The sequence below is a fragment of the Phasianus colchicus genome, chromosome 9, assembly GCF_987193195.1.
Source record: "Phasianus colchicus chromosome 9, bPhaCol1.hap1.1, whole genome shotgun sequence".
NCBI lineage: Eukaryota > Metazoa > Chordata > Aves > Galliformes > Phasianidae > Phasianus > Phasianus colchicus.
In genome coordinates this window covers 26,455,413-26,476,181 of record NC_143444.1, presented here as the reverse complement: position 1 = coordinate 26,476,181, position 20,769 = coordinate 26,455,413, and the positions used below count along the sequence as shown (strand labels likewise).

Below are 20,769 nucleotides of genomic sequence, written 5' to 3'. Positions count from 1 at the left end.
CTTTCTTTTTTTTTTTCAATGTGAAATTCTAAGTATCTTCCAGTATGCCAAGGGCTAAATGGCTATGATTAATGTAGTAAGGAATCTTTCAGATTAAACCTTAGCAAATGCAAGTTAATGATGGTAAGAGGGAGTTGTTAGGATAGCACCATAAATGGAATTTATGTGATTTTTATTTTGCTTGCTGTCATATGATACAGTGCACAGAAAGCAAAGCACAGTGGGCATGCTTTCATTTGAGTAACACCTTACAGGGTGCATGCTGTAGGTGCATGTGAGGCACACATCACAATTCCAGTAGAGGGAACTGTTAGGACTGTGCAGCAATTGGTGTGCTTTTGGGTTTCTGGCTTTGAGGGGGGGTGCTTTGGCTGCATCCTGCCTGAGATCAGAGCAACACCCAACCACACATTCATTTTCCATTGATCAACTTTCAGAAGAAGAAACTGAACACATGATCTCAGGTTGCACCAGAATGGGTTCATGTTGGGTGTTAGAATTTCTACATGTAGAGGAGTGGTCAGATACTGTGACAGACTGCCCAAGGAAGTGATGGTTTCCTGCTCCCTTGGAGGCAGTTAAGAGATGTGTGGACATGGCACTAAGAGATGTGATTTAGTGATGAGGCTTGGTTGGTTGGGTTGGTGGTTGGACTTGGTGGCCTTGAAAGCCTTTTCCAGCCTATTCAGTGATTTTATATTGAATTGCACCTTGAAACTGTTCCTTTGTGGAGGGCATTACTGAGTATGATGCTTGCTGTTGCTTGATGTTAGGTTTTTAAACAGGAACTGAATTTTTGCAGGTTATTATATGAATATCACTTTTCAATTAATTAAATCAGTTACTCTGGATATTAAGATAGGTCAATAAAATGACTCTTGCCTAGGATTTGGAGAAGATATATTATTTTTTGGTGTCTTGTTGTTGGTGTACATTTTGTACGCTGCATCTGCGTAACTGTGAGTATTCTTTTCCAGAGGAGGAGCTGCTAGTATGGATCTGTAAAGCAGTTGTCTTATTAACATCTTCACTGTAAAAAAAAAAAAAAAAAAAAAAAAAAAAAGAATAGCTGACTATGTAAATGAGCAGCTCGTGATGCTATAACTTGTCAAATAACTGTTGGTGCAGTATAGCTGAGCAAACTGTTTCACTGTGTGCATATACAGTAGGTATTTCTCTCCAAATTAATATTTGCATTTGAAATGTGTGTGTAGTGCAAATACATGAAAAGTATATAACAATTAATAATATTTTGTTTGATGTTTACTTAAGATGTGCTCTGCATTTTAATTCTTAATGTTATCTGCTTCTTTAATCATCTTGAATTAGTGTTCCAAATATATTGATTCAAAAGAATTTATGACTTAACTATTAAGTTTTGATAGACGTTGTATCCTTGCAGCAGGTTGGATTTGGTCTATAGTTGGCTGACAACTGTGAGGCTGCCATTTTGTTCTTCAAACCTTGACGCAGTCATAAAACTTTATATAAGATCTTCTGATTCAGAGGCAGATACTGAGAAACAAAAGCATAATATTGTCATTTTTCCTGTTCAGCTTGTTTGGGTGAGATTGAATCTTTCGTGCTTACACCTTGACTTTGCATCTTTCCCAAGCGTGATGTGTATTTAAAAGTATTTTAGTGTATCCTCAAGATCTTCAACCCAGATTTTAATCTTAAGAGTGACTGGATCTGCAATAACATTCCTGAGAAAGTGCTAACGTGAACAGAAGCTTCCTCTTTCTTTGGTATTGTTTTTAGACTAAAAACTAGAAGGGGGGCTTTTTGTGACAAAGTCAAACGACTTTTTGCATTTCCATGAGTAACTGAGTATTTCTTCAAGTACAGGTTAATCTGATGCTTTCAGAACCCACAGCAAATTGAACATACACTGTGGAATGAACAGCCTCTGAATCAATCTCACGATTTCATGCAAGCCATGATTAATTTTGAGTCCTCAGGGTAACCATAAAATGTGCATGTATTCAGTAGCTGATAATCTCTAATTTCAAAACATCAATGTTTCTTGTTTCTTTTTTGGAAAGAAGTGATCTGTTTATTCTCTGTTCTGACCCATCCATTTTCTCCCTAGCATTGGTGACAGATTACACACATTTCTTCTGGTCTAGATTTACAATTTCAAATGCCTGTCTCTGTGACACCATTACCAGCAGCTCTTAGCTTTTTGTTGGCTTTCTGCCATCCCTGCAACCTTTTTTTCCTGGGGCTTTTAGGGAATTCGTTTTCACAAGACATCTGCAGGCAAGCCTTTTCTGGATCTTCTAATCCTGTTGGTTTTAATAAAGGCCTCTTGTTTCAAGAGAAGAGAATTTTACAGAAACTATTCCAAATATCTGAAGTGACCACTGTATGAAGATGCTTGCCTTTGTAACAGGGGATATTGAATGCCTTTGCCCTCACATTCATGAGGAGAATTGGGATGTTATTGGCCAGGTTTCACAGCTCAAGGAGGTCGGTCTGTCTGTTAGATCCAAGGCATGCTCACTTCACTGATGAACAACCAGTAGAATTTCTCATTTTTACTCCAGGTTTCTGACTTGTTCCTTGTAACTGATTTCTCCATCTCACAGCCGTGCACCTCATGACATAAATGGATGCTTCCAGGATTGGAGAGTGCCTGTTTGTCTCCAGTAATGCATGTTTATCCTAATTGGTAGAAGTAGTCCAGGAGACTCACAAAGATATATTTAAATGGCAGTTTTTTGGGGCAGATGTTTAAATTTGTCTCTCATGGAAGCTTATTCCGAAGGGATATTGGGTTATTTCCTGGATCTCAGAGTGCAGAGCTCTCAGTTGTCTTAACTACTAAATATGTCTTTGACACTTCAGCTCATTACCCATTAGGAGAAGCAAGGAAGATTACTGCTCAAAGCAGAACTTCTCACTTGCTGTTAAATAACTGTCCTTTCTGCTCAGAGACATCCTTTGCCATTGTTGCAGTGAGATTTAAAAAAAATGTATTTTGAAGTATGTGAAAGATAAAGACTAGGTTTAACTTTCTTGTTGTACGGCAGTAATAAGGAAGATTATACAGGAGCAATTCATTACTCTTTGCCTTTCAAGCACTTAAAAGAAAAACAGAGCTGAAAATATTTCTTTGGGAGATACTGAAATACCTCATTAGATCTTTCTTTTTATTGACTCTTGAAGTGATAATTCTGTAACAGGAAAGAAAGCAAGGGTAAATTCTGCTTTGATTTATAAAAATGTGTTAATTTGTGCTGAATAGATTTTTTTTCTGATGTTAATTTTTGTCATCTGTGACTATCATTTTGTAATACATAGTTTCTAGTTTTATTTTAGAGGAAAAGTAATTCTTATGGGACTTAGAAGACAAATCTCTGCAGCATGGCAGGCATTTTTGGCAAATTAAGTATCTGAATTTCTAATAACCTGCAATTTAAGTAATTGTCCTCATTAAGTGGAATAGTCTTCACTGTCTGCTGAACAGTTCTATGGATGCATGTAGAGCTAAGTTTGGAGAATGAGAAGAAAATAATATATGTTTGTAACCTTTCTTTAAAACTTTATTTCAGTGCAATAGCAGGTTTGCACTGAAGAGTAGTGAACATGGCCAGAACAGCTTCAAATTAGCTTTTGCAGTTGTTCCACAGCATAGAAATGACAAGCTTTGTAAATGCTGTAAACTACAGAAGAGGTAACTCCCCATAGTGTGTTGATCAAGCACTAATGAAGTTGCACTACAGAAGCAAGAATATTCTATCGTGGACTGCTTATGTTTCTAATTTAACCAGTCCAATTTTGGAAGCTAGTGTCTTCAGGAAGGGTACCTGAACTACAGTTCAGGCTGGAGCCTCAGTACATACATGCATGTTGTTGTTACTGTTATTATTGTTATTTCAGATATTAAGCTGTTTACCTTTCTGAAAATTTGGCCTCAGAACGTAAGTAGGTGATCTTAGCATTTTATTTATTTTAGATTTCTGCCAGTTGTTGCTGCTTAACACAGGTCCTGAAAGGTTTCTGGGTTATCTTCCTATTCAAAACGTTTCCATTAATAGAAGTGTCATTTGAAAAACCTGAAAATTAACAGGAATGAGAATGAATGGCAGTGTACACCTTCTTAAGAAACTGAATAGATATTCTGAACTTTTCTCTTGAATGTTCAGGATTAGAAGTTGAATCTGGTGAAAGAACTTGCAAAGCTTTCCCCGTTACGAAAAATGCTCTTTTCTTGAAGTCTTTTCTGTGACTTTCTCAGCTTGCCTCTCATAAATGCAGCCCAAGCATGCATGTGAAGCAGATCTTGGCAGGAATGTGCTGTTATGTCTTGGCTGAAAAGGATAGATTCAGCAAAACAGGTCGTCTTCATAAAATGGATGCTGCTTGTAGAGAAAGCTTCCTCACTGGAAAGGGTTCCAGCTTATCTGTCTCTGGATTCTATCTGCTGGTTTTGTACAGCTTGTGTTATTGGTTTTGTTTCTGCTTTTCTGCTAATACATTTCCTTCACCTTCCTGTGTTCAACTCAGTCTTTGGGTTTTCCAGTGTTGCTCTCAGCTTACTCTGTTTAACTGTTCCTAATGCTTTTCTGTTACCTGATAACCACACATAAAGAGCAGGAGTTGTAACCCTTTAAAACCTTTGTGTGGATAAGCATGGATCTGACAACTTGAATCTTACTCACTTGATCACACCTTTATCTTTTTCTACACTACAAATGTGTGCAACTCCTGTATGCCTACCACTAGTTCAAATGATGAATCTAAATAAGAGCCAGAGAAGGGTCTTTGGTTATGTAGCACCTCTTGTTTTCAACTCTATTCTATTTTTTGAGGGAATATGCTTAAACATATTTAAGTGTGATAAAAATATTATTAATGAAACAAACACAAGAAAAAAAATATACAGCTTCTTTCAGTAAAGGCAAAATCTACATTCAGATTGCACCTTTGTCCAGTTCATTTTGTTAACAGAATCTCATCTTTTTTTCACCTGCAGTCTTACTGTCTTTAACTTTTTAGAATTCTGGTGACGCTCAATTTTCACCTTATCATTGAAGAGGAAGACAGGAGTATAGTTGACAAATATGTACAGATGTTAATGATAATATTCTTGTCCCTTTTTCTCAAAACTCTTTAATGTTTTCACCTGTACTGCCACTGCTAGTGAAGTGCAGTCTGTGTCAATAAAAAGAAATGAGGGAGGCAGAGGTTTATATATTTTTATATAGTTTTAGTTCCTTTGTTTAAAAAAAAAAAAAGGCACATTTAATATCTCATCTTTTTTTATCTTCTTGCTTTATTGATTTGTATTTATTAAAAACCTATTTCATATTTACTTTGAATACAAATGAAGATCTAGCTTTTCTAAGATGTTACAAGAAATCTCTGAAAGCTTTAAAATTGTTTTCTATGAAATTCTATTTCTGACACAGGTACAAGGAAGCATTCCTTAAAGGAAGTATATTATTTCTATTCTATAGCATGTAGTGGGAAATACATAATTTTTTGTATGTTTTAAATGAAAGACTTATCTACTTATCTTATTAAGTAAATGAGGGGTGTTTTTTTTTTTTTTTTTTTGTGGAAGATTCCATAGTTAAAGATGTTAACCAGCAATTTCTTGCTTCTATAGCACAACATAGTTCAGAGCTGAGATTAGAGAAACCCTGTAGAGTGGCTAATACTCGAGGGCATCCCCAACTAGAAAAGTATGTGAATTTAGGCATGGGAGGAAGGAAGGATCTGCTTTAAATTTAGTGTAGGGTCACTGAATCTTAATGATAGATTAAACAAGGGAGGTGGAATAATGAATAGGGGTATGCAATGTGTAGCACTAATACCAGAAGTCCATGGTTTTCACTGGTTATTTAATGTCTTTTCCCATATGTTTCTGAATAGAGCAGGTTATGGCAGGGATGAGCTAAGGAATAGCTTTGTTAGTGAATTGCTAAATAGGCTGCATTCTCTTTTAAAAATTGTATATGTATATAGGAAAGGTGCTTGTTAATAATTGGGTGCTTTATCTGCATATATCTTAAACGTAGCAATGTTAGTAGCTACCTTTGTAACTTGTGTGTAGAGTGAATTTCTTAAAAACACACTGTGCACATTGTCTGCATAATTTTATTTTCCCTTGTGAAACTAGCAGGCACTACTTGGTTAACGCAAAGGTGAATTTCAGATTATTTGTAGATACTGTTGATATGAAGAAAAGCTTAATAAGAGGTGATGATTTGGTAGATGTGAAAATGAGAGGAAATACAAGCAATTTTTTAAAATAAGAAGCTGAATTACAGCTCAATAAGCCTTGTTTTATAATTAGTTGAACATGATTTTAAAGCAATATCAATATAATATCTATGGAAACTCAACCACGTTAAGAAAAAGTATTACATTTTTATACTTACGGTGACTGAGAAAGATACCATTGTGCACTTCAGTGTTGAGTTCTTACGGAGTTCTCACAACAACTAAGTACTGCTAATCTAGGTGAACCTATCAAGTCAACTATTGAGTTGTTAATAGTTTCTGTGTAACTTGTGTTTTCTTTTATGTTCTCTTTTATGTAGTGAAAGATACCAGCAGGTCTCAGAGAAAACATGCTCTGCATATCATTTCTCCTTTGGGTTACAAGTGGTTTTGTAAGCTGACTGGAGGGAGCAGCATAAATCAAACTAGTAGCTTTGTCCTATCATTCCATCTGTACAGTATTGGTGACGTTAGTAATAATGTGTGAGACCACTCAGATCTGTGGCTCATGTTCCTTTTTAGGTGCACCTTGTGGGTAGGTACTGGAAGCGAAGGACTGCAGAAAGAGCCTGCCCATCTCTTAAGCAGCAGTCTTGCTGTGATGTTTAAGTGCAAAATTAGGGAGAAGAAAGATGTAAAGAAGTCTGAGAAGTATTGGATTTCATAGTACTACGCAACACTGTGGTACAGTGCTTCACAATATATATAGATTTTATATTCTTTAGTAACAGTAAAATTTACTCTTATGAGAGTATTTTATCAGAGTTGTCTAGAAATGAGACAAAAGACAGTTGACAAAATAGTGATTTTTATTATCTGCTGCTTAAGCTAAAACTGTTAGGCTTACCACTTAAAATAGTGATCATTGCTGAAGCACACGTGTCTTAGGCATTTTCTGTTTCCTTAAAAGAAATTTGTAAAAGGGAAAGATTTTTTTTTCAGTATGAATGCAATTAGTGTTATTTATGTAATGCAGTAAAACCTGAGCGTCTGACTTCCGTTTTCCTTCTTAAAATGGCCATTTAATTTACCATTTATTGATATGACTGATTACTTTCAAAACCCATGAAAATGCACAAACAGGGAAGTGATGAAAGAGCAAGATATGTATTTATCATGCTTTGGCTGTTACAAGCCAGTTTCTTTTGAAATGAAGGTGAGGATGTTTGTCATCAAATAAATTCATCTAAATTCATCTTTTGTTCAGAACATGACAGCCGTGAAAACATAACATCTACTCTCCACTGCAAGAACCACATTCACTCTCTCTCACGTCTAGTGATAATTCGTGCCCTACAAATAATCTTTAGGGTCCTCATAAATGGGGACCTGACTATATAAAATATCTGTTTACTGTGCTGTAGATCAATAAGATGATTATTTCCTTATGGAAAAATGGAAACAACACAGTGAGGATAAGAGATAAAGGAAAGAATAATAAACACTTTTGCTGAAGAGTTCACACAATAATTCCTGACAAAGGAAGTGAAAGAGATTGAAAGACAGGAGCTCAAAATAGTGCTTGTTTGCACTGTAAGTCTGAATGTATGCACATTTGATGTGGACAAGCTAGGATCAAATTGATAAAATGTGCACTTTTTTTTTTTACTTCCTAATCTTCGTATTTTACCATTATCTGGTAGTGGCTGTGGCTTCTGTCCCTGGTACTTCTCAGAGATGTTGGTATGCACAGAAAGTATATTAGTTTAAATATTGTTTTCATACAAATTGAAAAAGCTTGAATTACAGACTTTACTCTTGGTCCTTAACTTCATGATCAGTGTCAAGACATATTTTTCTCAAAGTTACTGATTTAATCACTGAGGTAATCTATTAGGATTACATATTGTCTCCTTGGTATGCAATCCATGTATGCAATTATTTGTCCCTTGACTCCCCATGATCTCTTTCATCAGGTTAGCCCAGGTGCAAACTGTTACCCTACTGCAATCTGTTGCAATTAGTGGACCAGCTGTTTCAACTAGTGGCTTTCATTTGACTTTCTTTTTAACCTGGTCTTCTAGTCAGTCATTCACAGCTCCTTTCTAATGGTATTCTCCTTCAATTTGTGTATTTTTATTTGACATTTGGTACAGCAAGGTTCTCTGTTTTCAGATCTGTTACAGCAATGTGTACTGCTACAGTAGAGTCCAAAAGATAACCCATGTAACATTCCTATCATGCTTCATAAAGCAATCTGAAATCTACTGAAAAGTGGTGACTAAAAGTGATATTTTCTAAGTAATAGAAATGTATATCCTGGCAAGTGTGACTTTTGCTTAAGTTTGGACCTCCATGCAGTGGTTTTTCAAGATATCTTAAGATGTTAATTTTGAATAGGAATAAAATACCTGATATTTGGCAATTTATCAACATTTTAGGACATTAAAGCAGATGGAATTGGGATTGTAGCATTAACAATTTGTTTTGGAAACTTTCCTGTGGCAAGTGAGTACTCTTCCTTGGTGGAACAGTATAAAAAAACCTATATTTGCTCTTTATTTTATTCTTTATTTTGGGTGCTTTCTCAAAGAGTGCTTGCCTCTTGTAGTGATCTGATAAAAGATGTCTTAATATCACTTGCCTGTTGTCTTTTATAAGGTCAGTTAGAAGTGCCCACCGAGCAATACTGTTTCACTCAAACTGCTAGTATTTTTTTCTCAAATGACCTTTTCTACTGAATGGAACAACAAACTGAGACTTCAGAATGTGTTTCCTCCATGTCAGCGCACTGTATTTAAGCAAAACAAACAAAAATAAAACAAACCCAAAACTTCAGGTATTGTCATCAGTTTCATTTTGTTAGCAGAAGTCTTTAAGGCATTTTCCAATCAATTCATAAAATTGTTTTGTCAGTAAGTCTTTGTTGTTTGCTCTCTTTTAACCCTAATCACATCTTCCTTTCAATCTCTAATGTCACAGCTAGCTCAAACTCTAATTCTTTCGTACCCTTTTTCAATCTCGTGCATGTGCTTCTAAAAGGATTTGTTGTTGTTGCTGCTTTTTTAATACTCGTGTCTTTTGCCTCCATTTCTCAAGAACAAGTTTTTCCTTCTTCTGTAGAAATTTGTTTCTTCTTTTAACCTTCTATTTAAAAAAATTCAAACGGTCGTGTGCTTTTTTAAGTTCAGAGGGGATTATCACAATTAGGTCTCCTAGGCACTACAAATAATGAATAATAATAGTTATGTAGGCTGAAACTTTGTGTAGTGCTGGCCATATAATTGCGATCAGGAACTTCTGCATCAACTTCAGAAGACTGTAACTTGCATTTACCTGTAATGCCCTTGCAATAGGACATCTAGTTTTAGGTATTTAAGGACAGAGATCAGCAAAAAGGTATTTTACTTCACAGAATGAAAATGTGTGTATATATTCTGGCAGAAGGTTGTGGCACTGAGAAATAAATCATTTTTAATGCAGTGAAGTGCCTGTGTATGGAATTTGAGTTTCTCTATATATAGATACGTAGACGTGTCTGCAGTATGCTGTGACAAATCTCACTATGCATGACTCGATTGTTCTCAAAATTTAGAAAGCTTTTTAGTAATATCTCTAAAATTGTTTCACCATATCATACATACCAAACATATTTGATGTTGAGTGAAAGTCTAATGTCTGATATTCACCCTCAGTAGATGTTACAGGGAGGAGACGATGTGAGCAAGATACACTCAACATCTGCTACTTGCTGCAGCTGAGGAAGAGGGCAGATCTAAAGCAGTGGCAAAAAGTATCTGAGCTCAGAGAGTTTAAGTGGTGGAGAATGCCTTAAGCATTAAAAAAAAAAAAAAATTAAATAAGTGTTTTGGTTCACAAATACAGCTCAATGATGATCTAAAGGAAGCAGGTAATCTCTCTCTGAAAGTGTCTACCAGCTGTAGACAGGCTGTCAGAAGTAGCTTAGGGAGTGAAAAAACAAACAACTGTTTATTTTTGGAGATTAGGACATTTAAAATTTGCTGTTAATACTTTATGTTTGTACATAGCCCTCAAGAATTTGCACCACTAAAATGGAATTAGCATTTTATGTTCCATTTCCCTCACTGAGTTATTCAGCTTCCATTCTTTGTTGCATTCAAGCCATGCTTGACGTCACTGTGATAGATGTGGGGAATGAATCTGTAAGTGCTTACCTGGATGGAGAGCACACACATCTTTCTAACACTTCTGGGAAGTCTGTCCTTCTATTTAGTGCTTTATATCCCTAAACGAGATGTTTTTTACTAGAACATTATGGTGAATCATCTGTCTCTTAAGTTTGTGGTCTGCTTACAGATTTTTCTCCTGAAAATTTTCCTGCCTTTTCCAGTATAAAATACGTAGTGGCAAAATAACGTTAACTTTGCATTTGCTTATTCAGCCATTTAGTCTTCATAGTCTTTCATAGTTCAAACTAAAAATAGAGTGGGTTACTTATTTTAAATCACTGATCTCCTCCTTACATATATGAAGTTCTCATACCACATTCCCAAGAATCAGTGGTAAAATTTATGTACATCAATCTCTTTTCTAGATACTGAAATTAAAGATCTAGAAACGTAAATATATATATATATTTGTGTGTGTGTGTATATATATATATATACACACATTTAGTGGTTTTTCCTTAGTGTTTAATGTGAATTAATTGTCTTTATTTGAACTCTTATCAGCAAAATGTCACAAGCATCACATGTTTTGTTCCAGACCTAAGTTAATTTGAAGGGTTATGTAATGAATTCAGCAAACCTTCTAATGAAGATGTTGACACAATATTTGCTGAGTACTACAGTACAGCACAACCCATTTTCAGCAGTAGTTTAAACCGGACTTACGTTGTTTTGAATGCTGTTCAATAAACTCTAGAGTGAAATTTGGCTTTCCTGTACATACGTATGTTTAATTATAGGAAAGTGGCACTTGAAAAGCTAGCAGAATATTTTCTAATGATTTTGTTATAACTTGCTCTGCTTTGTATGCGACTCATATACAAAAGACATTCAGGTCCTCATAACATCATTTTAGGAAGGTCTGAAATTGTATATTGTTTTAAATTTGCAAATGAAACAATCTTAATTAGAGGGAATTGAGTACTCTATTCAGTAACTATGGAAGTTTTGGGGCTCTTATTTGTTTCAATTCTACTTGCCATGATAGAATAAGCAATGTATTTCAGACATTGAATTAAAATCAGTTATGTTTGAATTTAAGCTGCATTTTTTTCCTGCAATAAACAAAAGTGGCTTCAAAGCTATAACGTCCTGAGGAAAACTTTAATAGTACAGAATAAAATCTTATCAGAGGTATTAAAAAGCAAAAAAATAATAATTTAAAGGAAGAGCTGTGTAATTAAAAAAAAATGAATTGGAGAGTATGTTGCAGTGCAACTCAGAAAAGTGCTGAATTAGGACTGTCTGGCAGGCTTGGGCTGAAGAGGAAATCTTCTGCATTCGGTATAGACTTTAAAATATTTAGATTACGAATAGATATGTTTTTCCTTTACGTTACAAAAGAGTGAATTGAGCAAATGTAAATAGTTATTTCAGTACAGTGAATCTTCCATGGAGAGTGTAAGTACCGTGCAATTCTTGGGAAGCAGACACCATTTTAAAGATAGCCTGCTTGGGTCATCGTAATTCCCCAATTGAAAATGTTGTGTGATTTAAACCTCTCTCAGCTTTTAGAGACTGATTATCATTTATGTTTCTGATTGACTGATGATAAAATGTAAAGTTTTCTCTGCCATGAGAAAACTTAAAAATACGGATCACTTACTGTTTTTCTCTCCTAACTTCTTCTGTTTCTGTCCCACTTCTGGACTGCTCCTGTGAAGCACAGTTGGACAATAGCTTATGGCAGAGAAATTCATCTCTAATCTTACATCTTAGTATATCTAATAGTTTTTTGGCAATCCACAGCTAACAGAAATCACCTTTTTATCTGACTCATCTGCTCAGACCTATTGATAACATCACTGCTTTATCCCCTTCAGCACTTCTATATGTGTTGGCACTTCCCATGAGCTGCTGCTCACTGTCTATTAGTGGAACTTTGGCTGAGGCTTTCCTCTGTAGTTTTGATGATTATCACTTCGGCTGTATTTGCTTCCTTTCTTTCTGTCTGTCTTCAGCAAAATGCTTTTGCTTACTCTGTATTTCTGCCTGGCACTGCTCTGTCCATAACATTACTGTGCCCTGAAAATTGTGCTTGCTTGTCGTGACTAATTCTCAGTTACAATGTCAAAGTCAAGATTCTGGCTTTGCAATCAGTGCCTCATGCAACCTTGCTCTGTCTGCGCCTGATCTCATTTCTCTGTGTCCCCCAACTCACATTCCACATTCCTCACAGTCCTCTGACTTTATTGCTCCTTTTGTCTGCCTTTCATGCACTCATTTTTGCACTGTCTTTCATGCTGCCTATGTGCCTGGAACAGTCTTTAGCATCTCAGCCAATTTACAGCTTTGCATAAATTATATTTAATAATAAGACTAACAAAAGTTCATTATCTACATTATTTCAATTAACTTTGTACCTGCATAAGCAGAAAACAGCCTGAGGGAAGCTACTGTTGAACTTTGTTGTGATTCTTTGTTGTGATTTGTTTTGATTCAAAGATACAGATTCAGGCTTCTTTGATTCAGCATGATGTTTTAATTAAAAAAAAAAAAAAAAGAATTCTGTCGATGTCAGATTTCTTGGCAGTAAATTTTAGATTTTTCCATCTCAAAATTATGAAAGTAGCTTCTTATTCCTGGTGGCACCACCAGAAGGTTGATGTCATGATCACATTACATGGTACAGAATTCTTGCCCTAAAACAAAGTTTTATTCTTGCTAATATAGATGTGGAAGGGCTTTGAATGTTGTGGTAATTCTATCCCTACAGATGCTATCTTCTCTGCTTAACACCAGTTTTAAAGCAACATTCTCACCTACAAAAACAGCAAAAGATAAGAAAGTAAGACTGCCTGTATCTGGGAATTTTTGGCTGCCTTGATACTCAGTTTTTTAGAACTAGTTTTTAATATGTTAACTTTGTCCTAGCACCAGAGAAAATGAGTGAAGGTAAAATTTCGTGTGCTTCTCCATCATCTGGTACAGCTGCAAGGCAAGGGCATTCCATTCTGCAGCAATTACACATACTTTTCCAAGTTAAAATGCATCCAAATTTATTTATTGTTTAAATGGTTGCATTGATACTGTTCACAGCTGAATGGAGGAAACAAGTAAATGTGCCTCTAATTTGTTTTTCATTGATTTGGAATATTCTGGAGATTATAATCTGAAGGGTGGCTGCCATAGCAATATGCCAGTCTCCATGGTATCTCCACATTATGTAAAGAAATTCTGGGCTACACAAAGACAATGCTGCCAATTAGTATTTCTAGCTGATCAAAGGTGGGGGACTAAAAAGTTTGCCAATAAATGTAGCTCAGTGGAAGGCACTGGAAGTTAGTTAGCTTTACACAGTTATATAGATTTCAGTCCTCCTGTCAGCATCATGAGAACTTTGAATATGAATTTAACAGATGCTGAATGCAAACTGAATGTTTTTCAGTTGCGTGAAGAACATTGTCATAGGTTTTTGTTTTGTTGATTTACTGAAAAAGTGATTTATGGTTCTGCTTAGAATGAATCGTGAGAGCATTTTCCTCCTTACATAATATTTAAACTGAAACAATTAATGAAGAGAGTTTCTGTAATTAATCAGTAAATATTCCTACTCTCTAAATCTTCTTCACTCTGCTTTCTTGATGCTATTTTAGTTATCAAACAACCTAAAATGAAATCGTTATTTTAAAGCAAACCTATTTTGTCTGAAATAATTGCCTGTGGCTTGTTGTTTCAAAGAGGGCTACTTTGGCATGAATTCAGAATCCAGTTGTGATCTTAACTCGAGCAGTTTGTTTAACCAAACATTACTCTGATCAGTTTTACATGGTCCCCTACCCGGCCAGGCCTGCCTAGAACAACTCGTTTATTCTGCGACGAGTTGCTCAACAGATGTCATTCTGGTAGAATAATGCAGCAGAATAGTTGTGCGTTGGCTAAAATTACTTCAACTTTGATCACTTTTGTTCAGCACATCAGTCTGGCATTGTGCTTTATACCAACATAACACTTTACCCCGAGCATGCCTTTCAAGCTTAGAATAGCAGAGGAATGTTATTGAATTCAGTGCAGTTACAGATGAGTTAATGAAAGAAGGGAAATACTGTTTTTTTCATAATGCCTTTCTGTTGTCATTTGGAATTAAAATGGAATTTGAAGAATGTGACTTCTGAGTTATTTATTTTTACTTCTGAAAGCTTTTTGAAAGCAATATAATGTAGTGCTCTTGATCCCTTTCTGTAAATAAATTTCACTTGCTATTTTGAAAGAGCTCTTTTTAGAATTTAATAATGGGAAAATAAAATTAATAAGACTTTTTTTGATGTGCAATTGGAGAGCAGTTATCTCAGAGACAGTTTATCCTGAAAAAGAATCAGAAAAAGCAAGAACCATATTCTGCTGATCACAGCTCAGTATTGTTACATTTTGATGGGATGTTGTGGGGTCAGTACTGAGTAATGACATCTCTTTACCTTAATACCACTGCGGAACAAATGCTGCACAGCAGGCTGGCTTCTTGTTAAGAAGCAGTGAAGAAAGGCTGTTTGTTTTGAACAGTAGGAATGAGATCATATACCAAGTTCCATAGAGTCTTGTCCTCCGTACTTCCATTTTTCACAAGTGCATGTGTGTATGCATACACATATACACCCAAATATACCGTATGTATTTAGGGTCAAAATTGATTTAAATAAATGTTTTAAATAATTAAACTATATTTGTATTTTTTGGAAGTATGATGTGCTTATATTTGAGATGGCACAATACAAAGTACTCTCTAATCATTAACAAATGCTTCAGTATTCTCTGTCTAAAACAAAACAATGTTCTTATTTTAGTTTTTATTTAAAATAGAGTTCTAAAATTTTTGATTGAAACATACTTACCAGATCAGATTCTCTGCAGGAGCACCTGGAAAAAAAACAATATTAAAACCAAGAGTATGGAGCATATATATATGCATATATATTTGCCAGTAGATACCTTGATTCTAAAACATCCTGAGAATTTGGAGATAAGTGGGAACTCCAAAACAAATACGTGCTAGAATACTGAGATATCCAAATTAAACACCCTCCATGGCCATTTTTATCCTTCAGTGAGGTGTAGAGCCACAGTGGTTGGAAGTATTTTAACTTGCTGTTAGATAATAAAATGAAGCCCTTTTTCCCAGTCATCAGTGCAGAATAGTATTGAAAGCATTCAGCTGCGTAGCCTAGTTAACACTGATAGTTCACGTTCTCATGCCAGTATATTAAATCTATCCAGAAATATGAAGCAGTTTTTCACTGTACTTAAGGGGCAATTAGCATGGGAAAAAGTCATGAGAATGATATCAGGAATTGTGTGGACGATCTGAGAATTGGCGATTCAGTGCCTTGAACTTTCTCAGCAGCATTTCTTTGTTGGCAAACCTTTGCAGCAGTGCCATGAAGAGTCTGTTGAAGAATACTGTCCAAGTCAACATCTGTGACAGCAAATGTATGCTCCCTCTTAGCTTATTTACAGTGATTAGAACAGTTATTTTACTGCTTGATGTCTGCACATGTGTCTTCCATCCATTTGTTAGCATGCTTGAACTACGTGCCAAAAAGAAGAGTGCATGTGGGATTTTCCTCTAAAGATAAAGTAGAGAAAAAGAGATTTGTTACTATTTCATTATGGACACGTATTTTTTAGATGAATCTTCTGCCAGATGTTGTGTATAAATTCTGTATTAAAAATAAATGCCAATTTTAAAGTGAACTTAAAAATGGGATATGGTTATATTTCTGTGTTGTGTTATGGTGTACTTTGTAGTCAACTTTAATGGCAAGTAACTGATTAAGTAGTAAGGGCAAAGCATATAAAATAGTTATTTAGTAGATTGCCTTGTTTTATGGCATCATCTCTTTGAGAATGGTGAGGTAGGATCACTCTTATTTCATTATGTGAATGAGAGACTTAAATATATGTATTGTGGGAGTATTTTTCATTTTCATCAATTGGAGAACAGGACACAACTTCTGACTTCCTGAGGGATTCTATCTAGTGAAAAATTACAGAAAGTGTTAGTAATGTTTATCAAACCTCAGTTTTTGAAATTGTTTTTTGGCCTATTAAATCCATGGTTGAGGTCTTTACTTGGAACTGCAAATAGATTTGTGTAAATAGATGAGGGCCATGTATTCGTATGTTATGGAAAACAAAGCAAAGCCCAGCACTAGTCACTGTAAGCCTTCCATTGCTCACAGTTCTGGTCTGGTGGAGCAGCATTCGCAGGTGCTTGTTTCTTTTGCAATCTTTATGTTCTGGCATAAGATATTATTCACAATTTGAGCTACCTCAATTACAAAAAGATATTTTCTGCCCTATAAACAGACACCACAAAGTCTCTGGTGAAACATGTTTTTATTTTTTTAATGCCTTAACGTTTTTGAGGAAAAAGTTTTATAGTTCTTGTATTTTTCATTTCTCCCTCTATTTGAAATTTTCAATACTTTCTCCATTTTCTTCCTCCCTTCCTCTTTTCCTTCTTTCCATCCTTCCACCCTCTCTCTCTCCTTCAGATAACCATTGTGTAAGATCATTAATTGTAGCACATTATACTTTAATAGCTTGATAAAAATATTTATACAAAAGTGAGTTTACATGCTTTTAGTTAATAAATATTTGAAATGTGTTGTTATTCTTGAAATGTGATTATTAATTTGTATTTTCACTTTTAATACTATCACTTTTACTTTTAGATCTCATTTAATAAACTTATGCACAAATAGTTGTATTTCTTTCTGTACAAATTGAGGTGTGAATACAAAAATTTCAGGAGAACACAGAATACGCTAATGAACTCTAACTACTTTTATTATTACCTTCTCTGTCCCTTCAGGTTGTTCATTACATGGCAGCACTTTTTACTGTGAGGAATTTGTATTATGAATTGTGTAGCAGGTTTATCTTGCTTCATTAATAAGACGTTCCGAGTGATATATTACAGATGTTTTTTCTTTAACGTGATTTGTTCAGATGCTTTCAGTAGCACTGTACTTGAGCTCCATTCACAATAGATAGTTGGGAAAAACTCAAAAAGCCTGGAATTATGAAAATGATGCAGCTTGCTTGTATGCTTTTGATTGCAAGTTCTGATTTTCTTTCCCAGGTAAAACGGAATGTGTACGACCTAACCAGTATCCCTGTCCGTCACCAGCAGTGGGAGGGCTGGCCTCCTTCTGCCACAGACGACTCAGTAAGTAGCTTTGGTTCCCATTTTGTTTCTTCATACAAGTAGCCATTTTTGCTTGAGCGATTCTCATTAAAATCCAATTGTTTTTATTGACCCATAGGCAGTAGATTGTTATTTATTATACATACTTCAGGTTTTTATCTGAATATTTACCTGGATATATTATATCTGAAGTATTATGGAAAGATTCCCTTTTCCATGAGATTAATTTTCATCATCATTAATGTTCATTGTATGCTTTGGACTAGAAGGAATCAGTGATCCTAGGCTAAAGCAAAATTGCACGTAATTGCAGTGTTTGAATTTAAAAAAAAAATAAACTAACATTTTTACATGTATTCTGAGTAATCTGTATATTTATCTCTTTTTGTCTGTTAATTTATGAATTCTTGCATCTAGCATTAAATAGGTAGGTTGAAGTTGTTGAAGACTATCTACTTTGGCTATTGAAGAACCAGCAAGAATCTGTGCTTCTAACGATTGCATTTCAAATTAGTAAATATTTTGTATGCAAAGATATTTCAATTTTCAAACACATTTTGCAATTTTTGGTATCATCATTATCTAGAAATGGAGCGTAATATTAGCTAGGATCAATGTGTCTGCTCACAGTATGCAACAGTGTGAGTAAGCAGGGAACTGCCTACAAATTCATGAAACTATAGGACTTAAACTATAGGACAGAATTCAGTCAAATAGTAGACTTCCTTCATTATGTGGTTGCCCCTACACTGGTATTTTACATCATGTCTTTCATTTTTGTTCAGTTTTTTTTCCTGCTAGTACACTGCCGATGTCAGCTCGTGAGGTTCACCCTAGTATTAAAACAAAACCACTCAAACCACTGAAATAATTACCTAGTGATGCTCTGTGTAGATTTCAAGATAGTGGCCTGAGAAAAATATAGAAAAAAATAAATGTTTTCTTTTCTTATAGATTTTTATATTTAAACTAAGGATTGAACCTACAGTGCTCAGTAGAGTGTTCTACAAAGTAAGGGTGGAATTGGTCTTTGCTTTTTCTATATTCCCATTATCTAAGTTACCATTATCCGCAGTGCATTACAGTCTGCTTTCTTGTCCCTTTCTACTCCTCCTCTTGTAAAAGAAGGTTTGCTGTTTGTGATTGCTGCTTCTTTTTTTTTTCTTTCCCATTTGGTAAGGGTTTTATGCAAATAATAATTAAAAAAAAAAAAAAAAGCAAAAACGGTCTGAATTTTAATATAATTGGAAAAAGCCTGTGGCAATGTTTGCAGAAACAGTAGTTAAGTTTCTGAGAGGTGAGTTAATCTCTATCCACGTATTCAAGGGCATATATGAGAGCATAGATATAAGATCTGAAATAACAGCATGGTGTCATGTGGTAATTACAGTCTTTGAAATTTGGATCCATTTTAACGTTTTATTAGTTTACATTAGCCCAGAAAAGAATTGGAAACTCAACCCTTCTAATCCGTTTTCCCACAGCAGCAAGAGGGAAAAAAATACAGGAGAACCTTTCTTTTGAGTAGAATAGCTCACATATGCAGAACTCATGAATCTGTTCTAAGTCTGTTTTTACAAGTGACATTGTTGCAGGTGAATTTTTCCCCTTTTCATCTTTAATGAAATTGGTGAATGTTGAGTCATCTGCTCCAAAGCAGGAGAGTCCTCAAAGCTCTCTGCTCGAGTCTGCTGCAGCTGAGACTCGTCAGCTGTGTAAACAGATTGGAATGTGTTACCAACAAAAATATAATTAATTTCTGTCTAAAATTAGAGGCCACGGCTTACTATTTATAAAGATTTAATGCTAGCAATGACTATCTGAACGTTTTTCCTTTGCAAATTAGAAATAGTAATAATTACTTTATTAATAAGTAATGATCTCTGTATTTCAGTGACAGATTTTTCTAAAACACTTTTTCCAGCGTTTTTTGTTTGCTGTATTGTGTAGTACACAGTCGCAATTAAAGAGTTAAAGACTTGATTAAAATACTTTTTCATTTACTTTTTATGCCGCCTAAGAAATACTTTGTAATACCACAGGAGGTTTTTCAGTGCAGTTCTCGTTAACCTTTGGCTTAGCAAACAGGACAACTAAATAGACTTCACATAATTGGATTCCTGTATCATCTCGAGTCTCTCATGAACCTGACAGACTACAGTCTTCTGACATTACCAGGAAATTTACTGGAGTCAATAGTCATTTAAAACATTGTTGCTTCATCTCCCCTCTGAGTTAAGATATGTTGTACTGCCTAATGAAATATGGGATACTGTATGAATTGTCAATAACTCTTTCCAATCATTTTTGCACACGCTCACCCAGGGAATAGGTACCAAAATGTCTACAAGTAGGAGAATGTTTTCATGCTGTGACACTTTAATTGTGAGAAACAAGGCGTACGTAGTCCGTGGAAATCTCATTTTGCCATTCAGCAAGGACACATTTTTAGCTTTCATAGTGCCTGAATAACTTTTAACACCATGAATTATATCTGTTCTGCTCATTAAAGTTCAAACAATGTAAATGTATGAGGTTTAAATCATTCTTTTTTTCTTAACAAGTTTACTTAAGTAAAACTTTAATTAATATTAAAGATATAATTTATCTGCTTTGGGAATGTCATCAACCACTGCAGTGAAATCTTGAAAATTATCCTAGAAAATTAATTATAATTTGATTTATATAGGTTCATGATTTGTTCTGAATCTTTGTTTATTTTGGCTATCATAACAACTTAAATGCCACTGAGCTTACAAAAATGAAAACCAAGCCAGAATAATTCATTAACATTTCTAAAATGCATTTCATTTTCTTCGTTGTATTGGTTGAACTATAAGTCCACTGGTAATTACTGCTATTGCTGAGTAGAATCAGTGACCTCTCATAAGTATGAATAAAAATGTGAGCTCCCTAGTAGGCAGTGCTTTAGTTGCAGAGTTCTAGAGGGTTTGAGTATTGATGCTCTTAGAACAATACTTGTGATCTATCTTCTTGTGGGAGTTCTGTAATAAGATTACATCCCAGTGTAACATTTACATTATCATCACAATGCAATTGCAAGACAGTAACCAGTCCTGGAATTTTGTTGTATGAAGCAGTACATTTATCATGATAAAGAAATAGAAGTCTGAGAAATTTATAATATAGAGTCCCTAGATTTCTTTTAGATTGTCTTCTGACTTTACCTTATTATGTGCTTGGATGTTTTTGATATGAATTATAATGTGATGAATT

The 20,769-nt window shown here is 34.9% G+C and overlaps 1 protein-coding gene across 2 annotated transcripts in view; it reads left to right on the top strand.

Annotated features, from left to right (window-relative positions):
• Positions 1 to 20,769, top strand: part of FAF1 (Fas associated factor 1) — a 144,600-nt gene that overhangs the window by 53,220 nt on the left and 70,611 nt on the right. For both annotated transcript variants that reach the window (XM_090146655.1, XM_031602222.2), the window contains one exon: positions 17,467 to 17,553. In XM_090146655.1, coding sequence (XP_090002781.1) covers positions 17,467 to 17,553 — 87 coding nt within the window. The remainder of the gene's footprint in view (positions 1 to 17,466; positions 17,554 to 20,769) is intronic.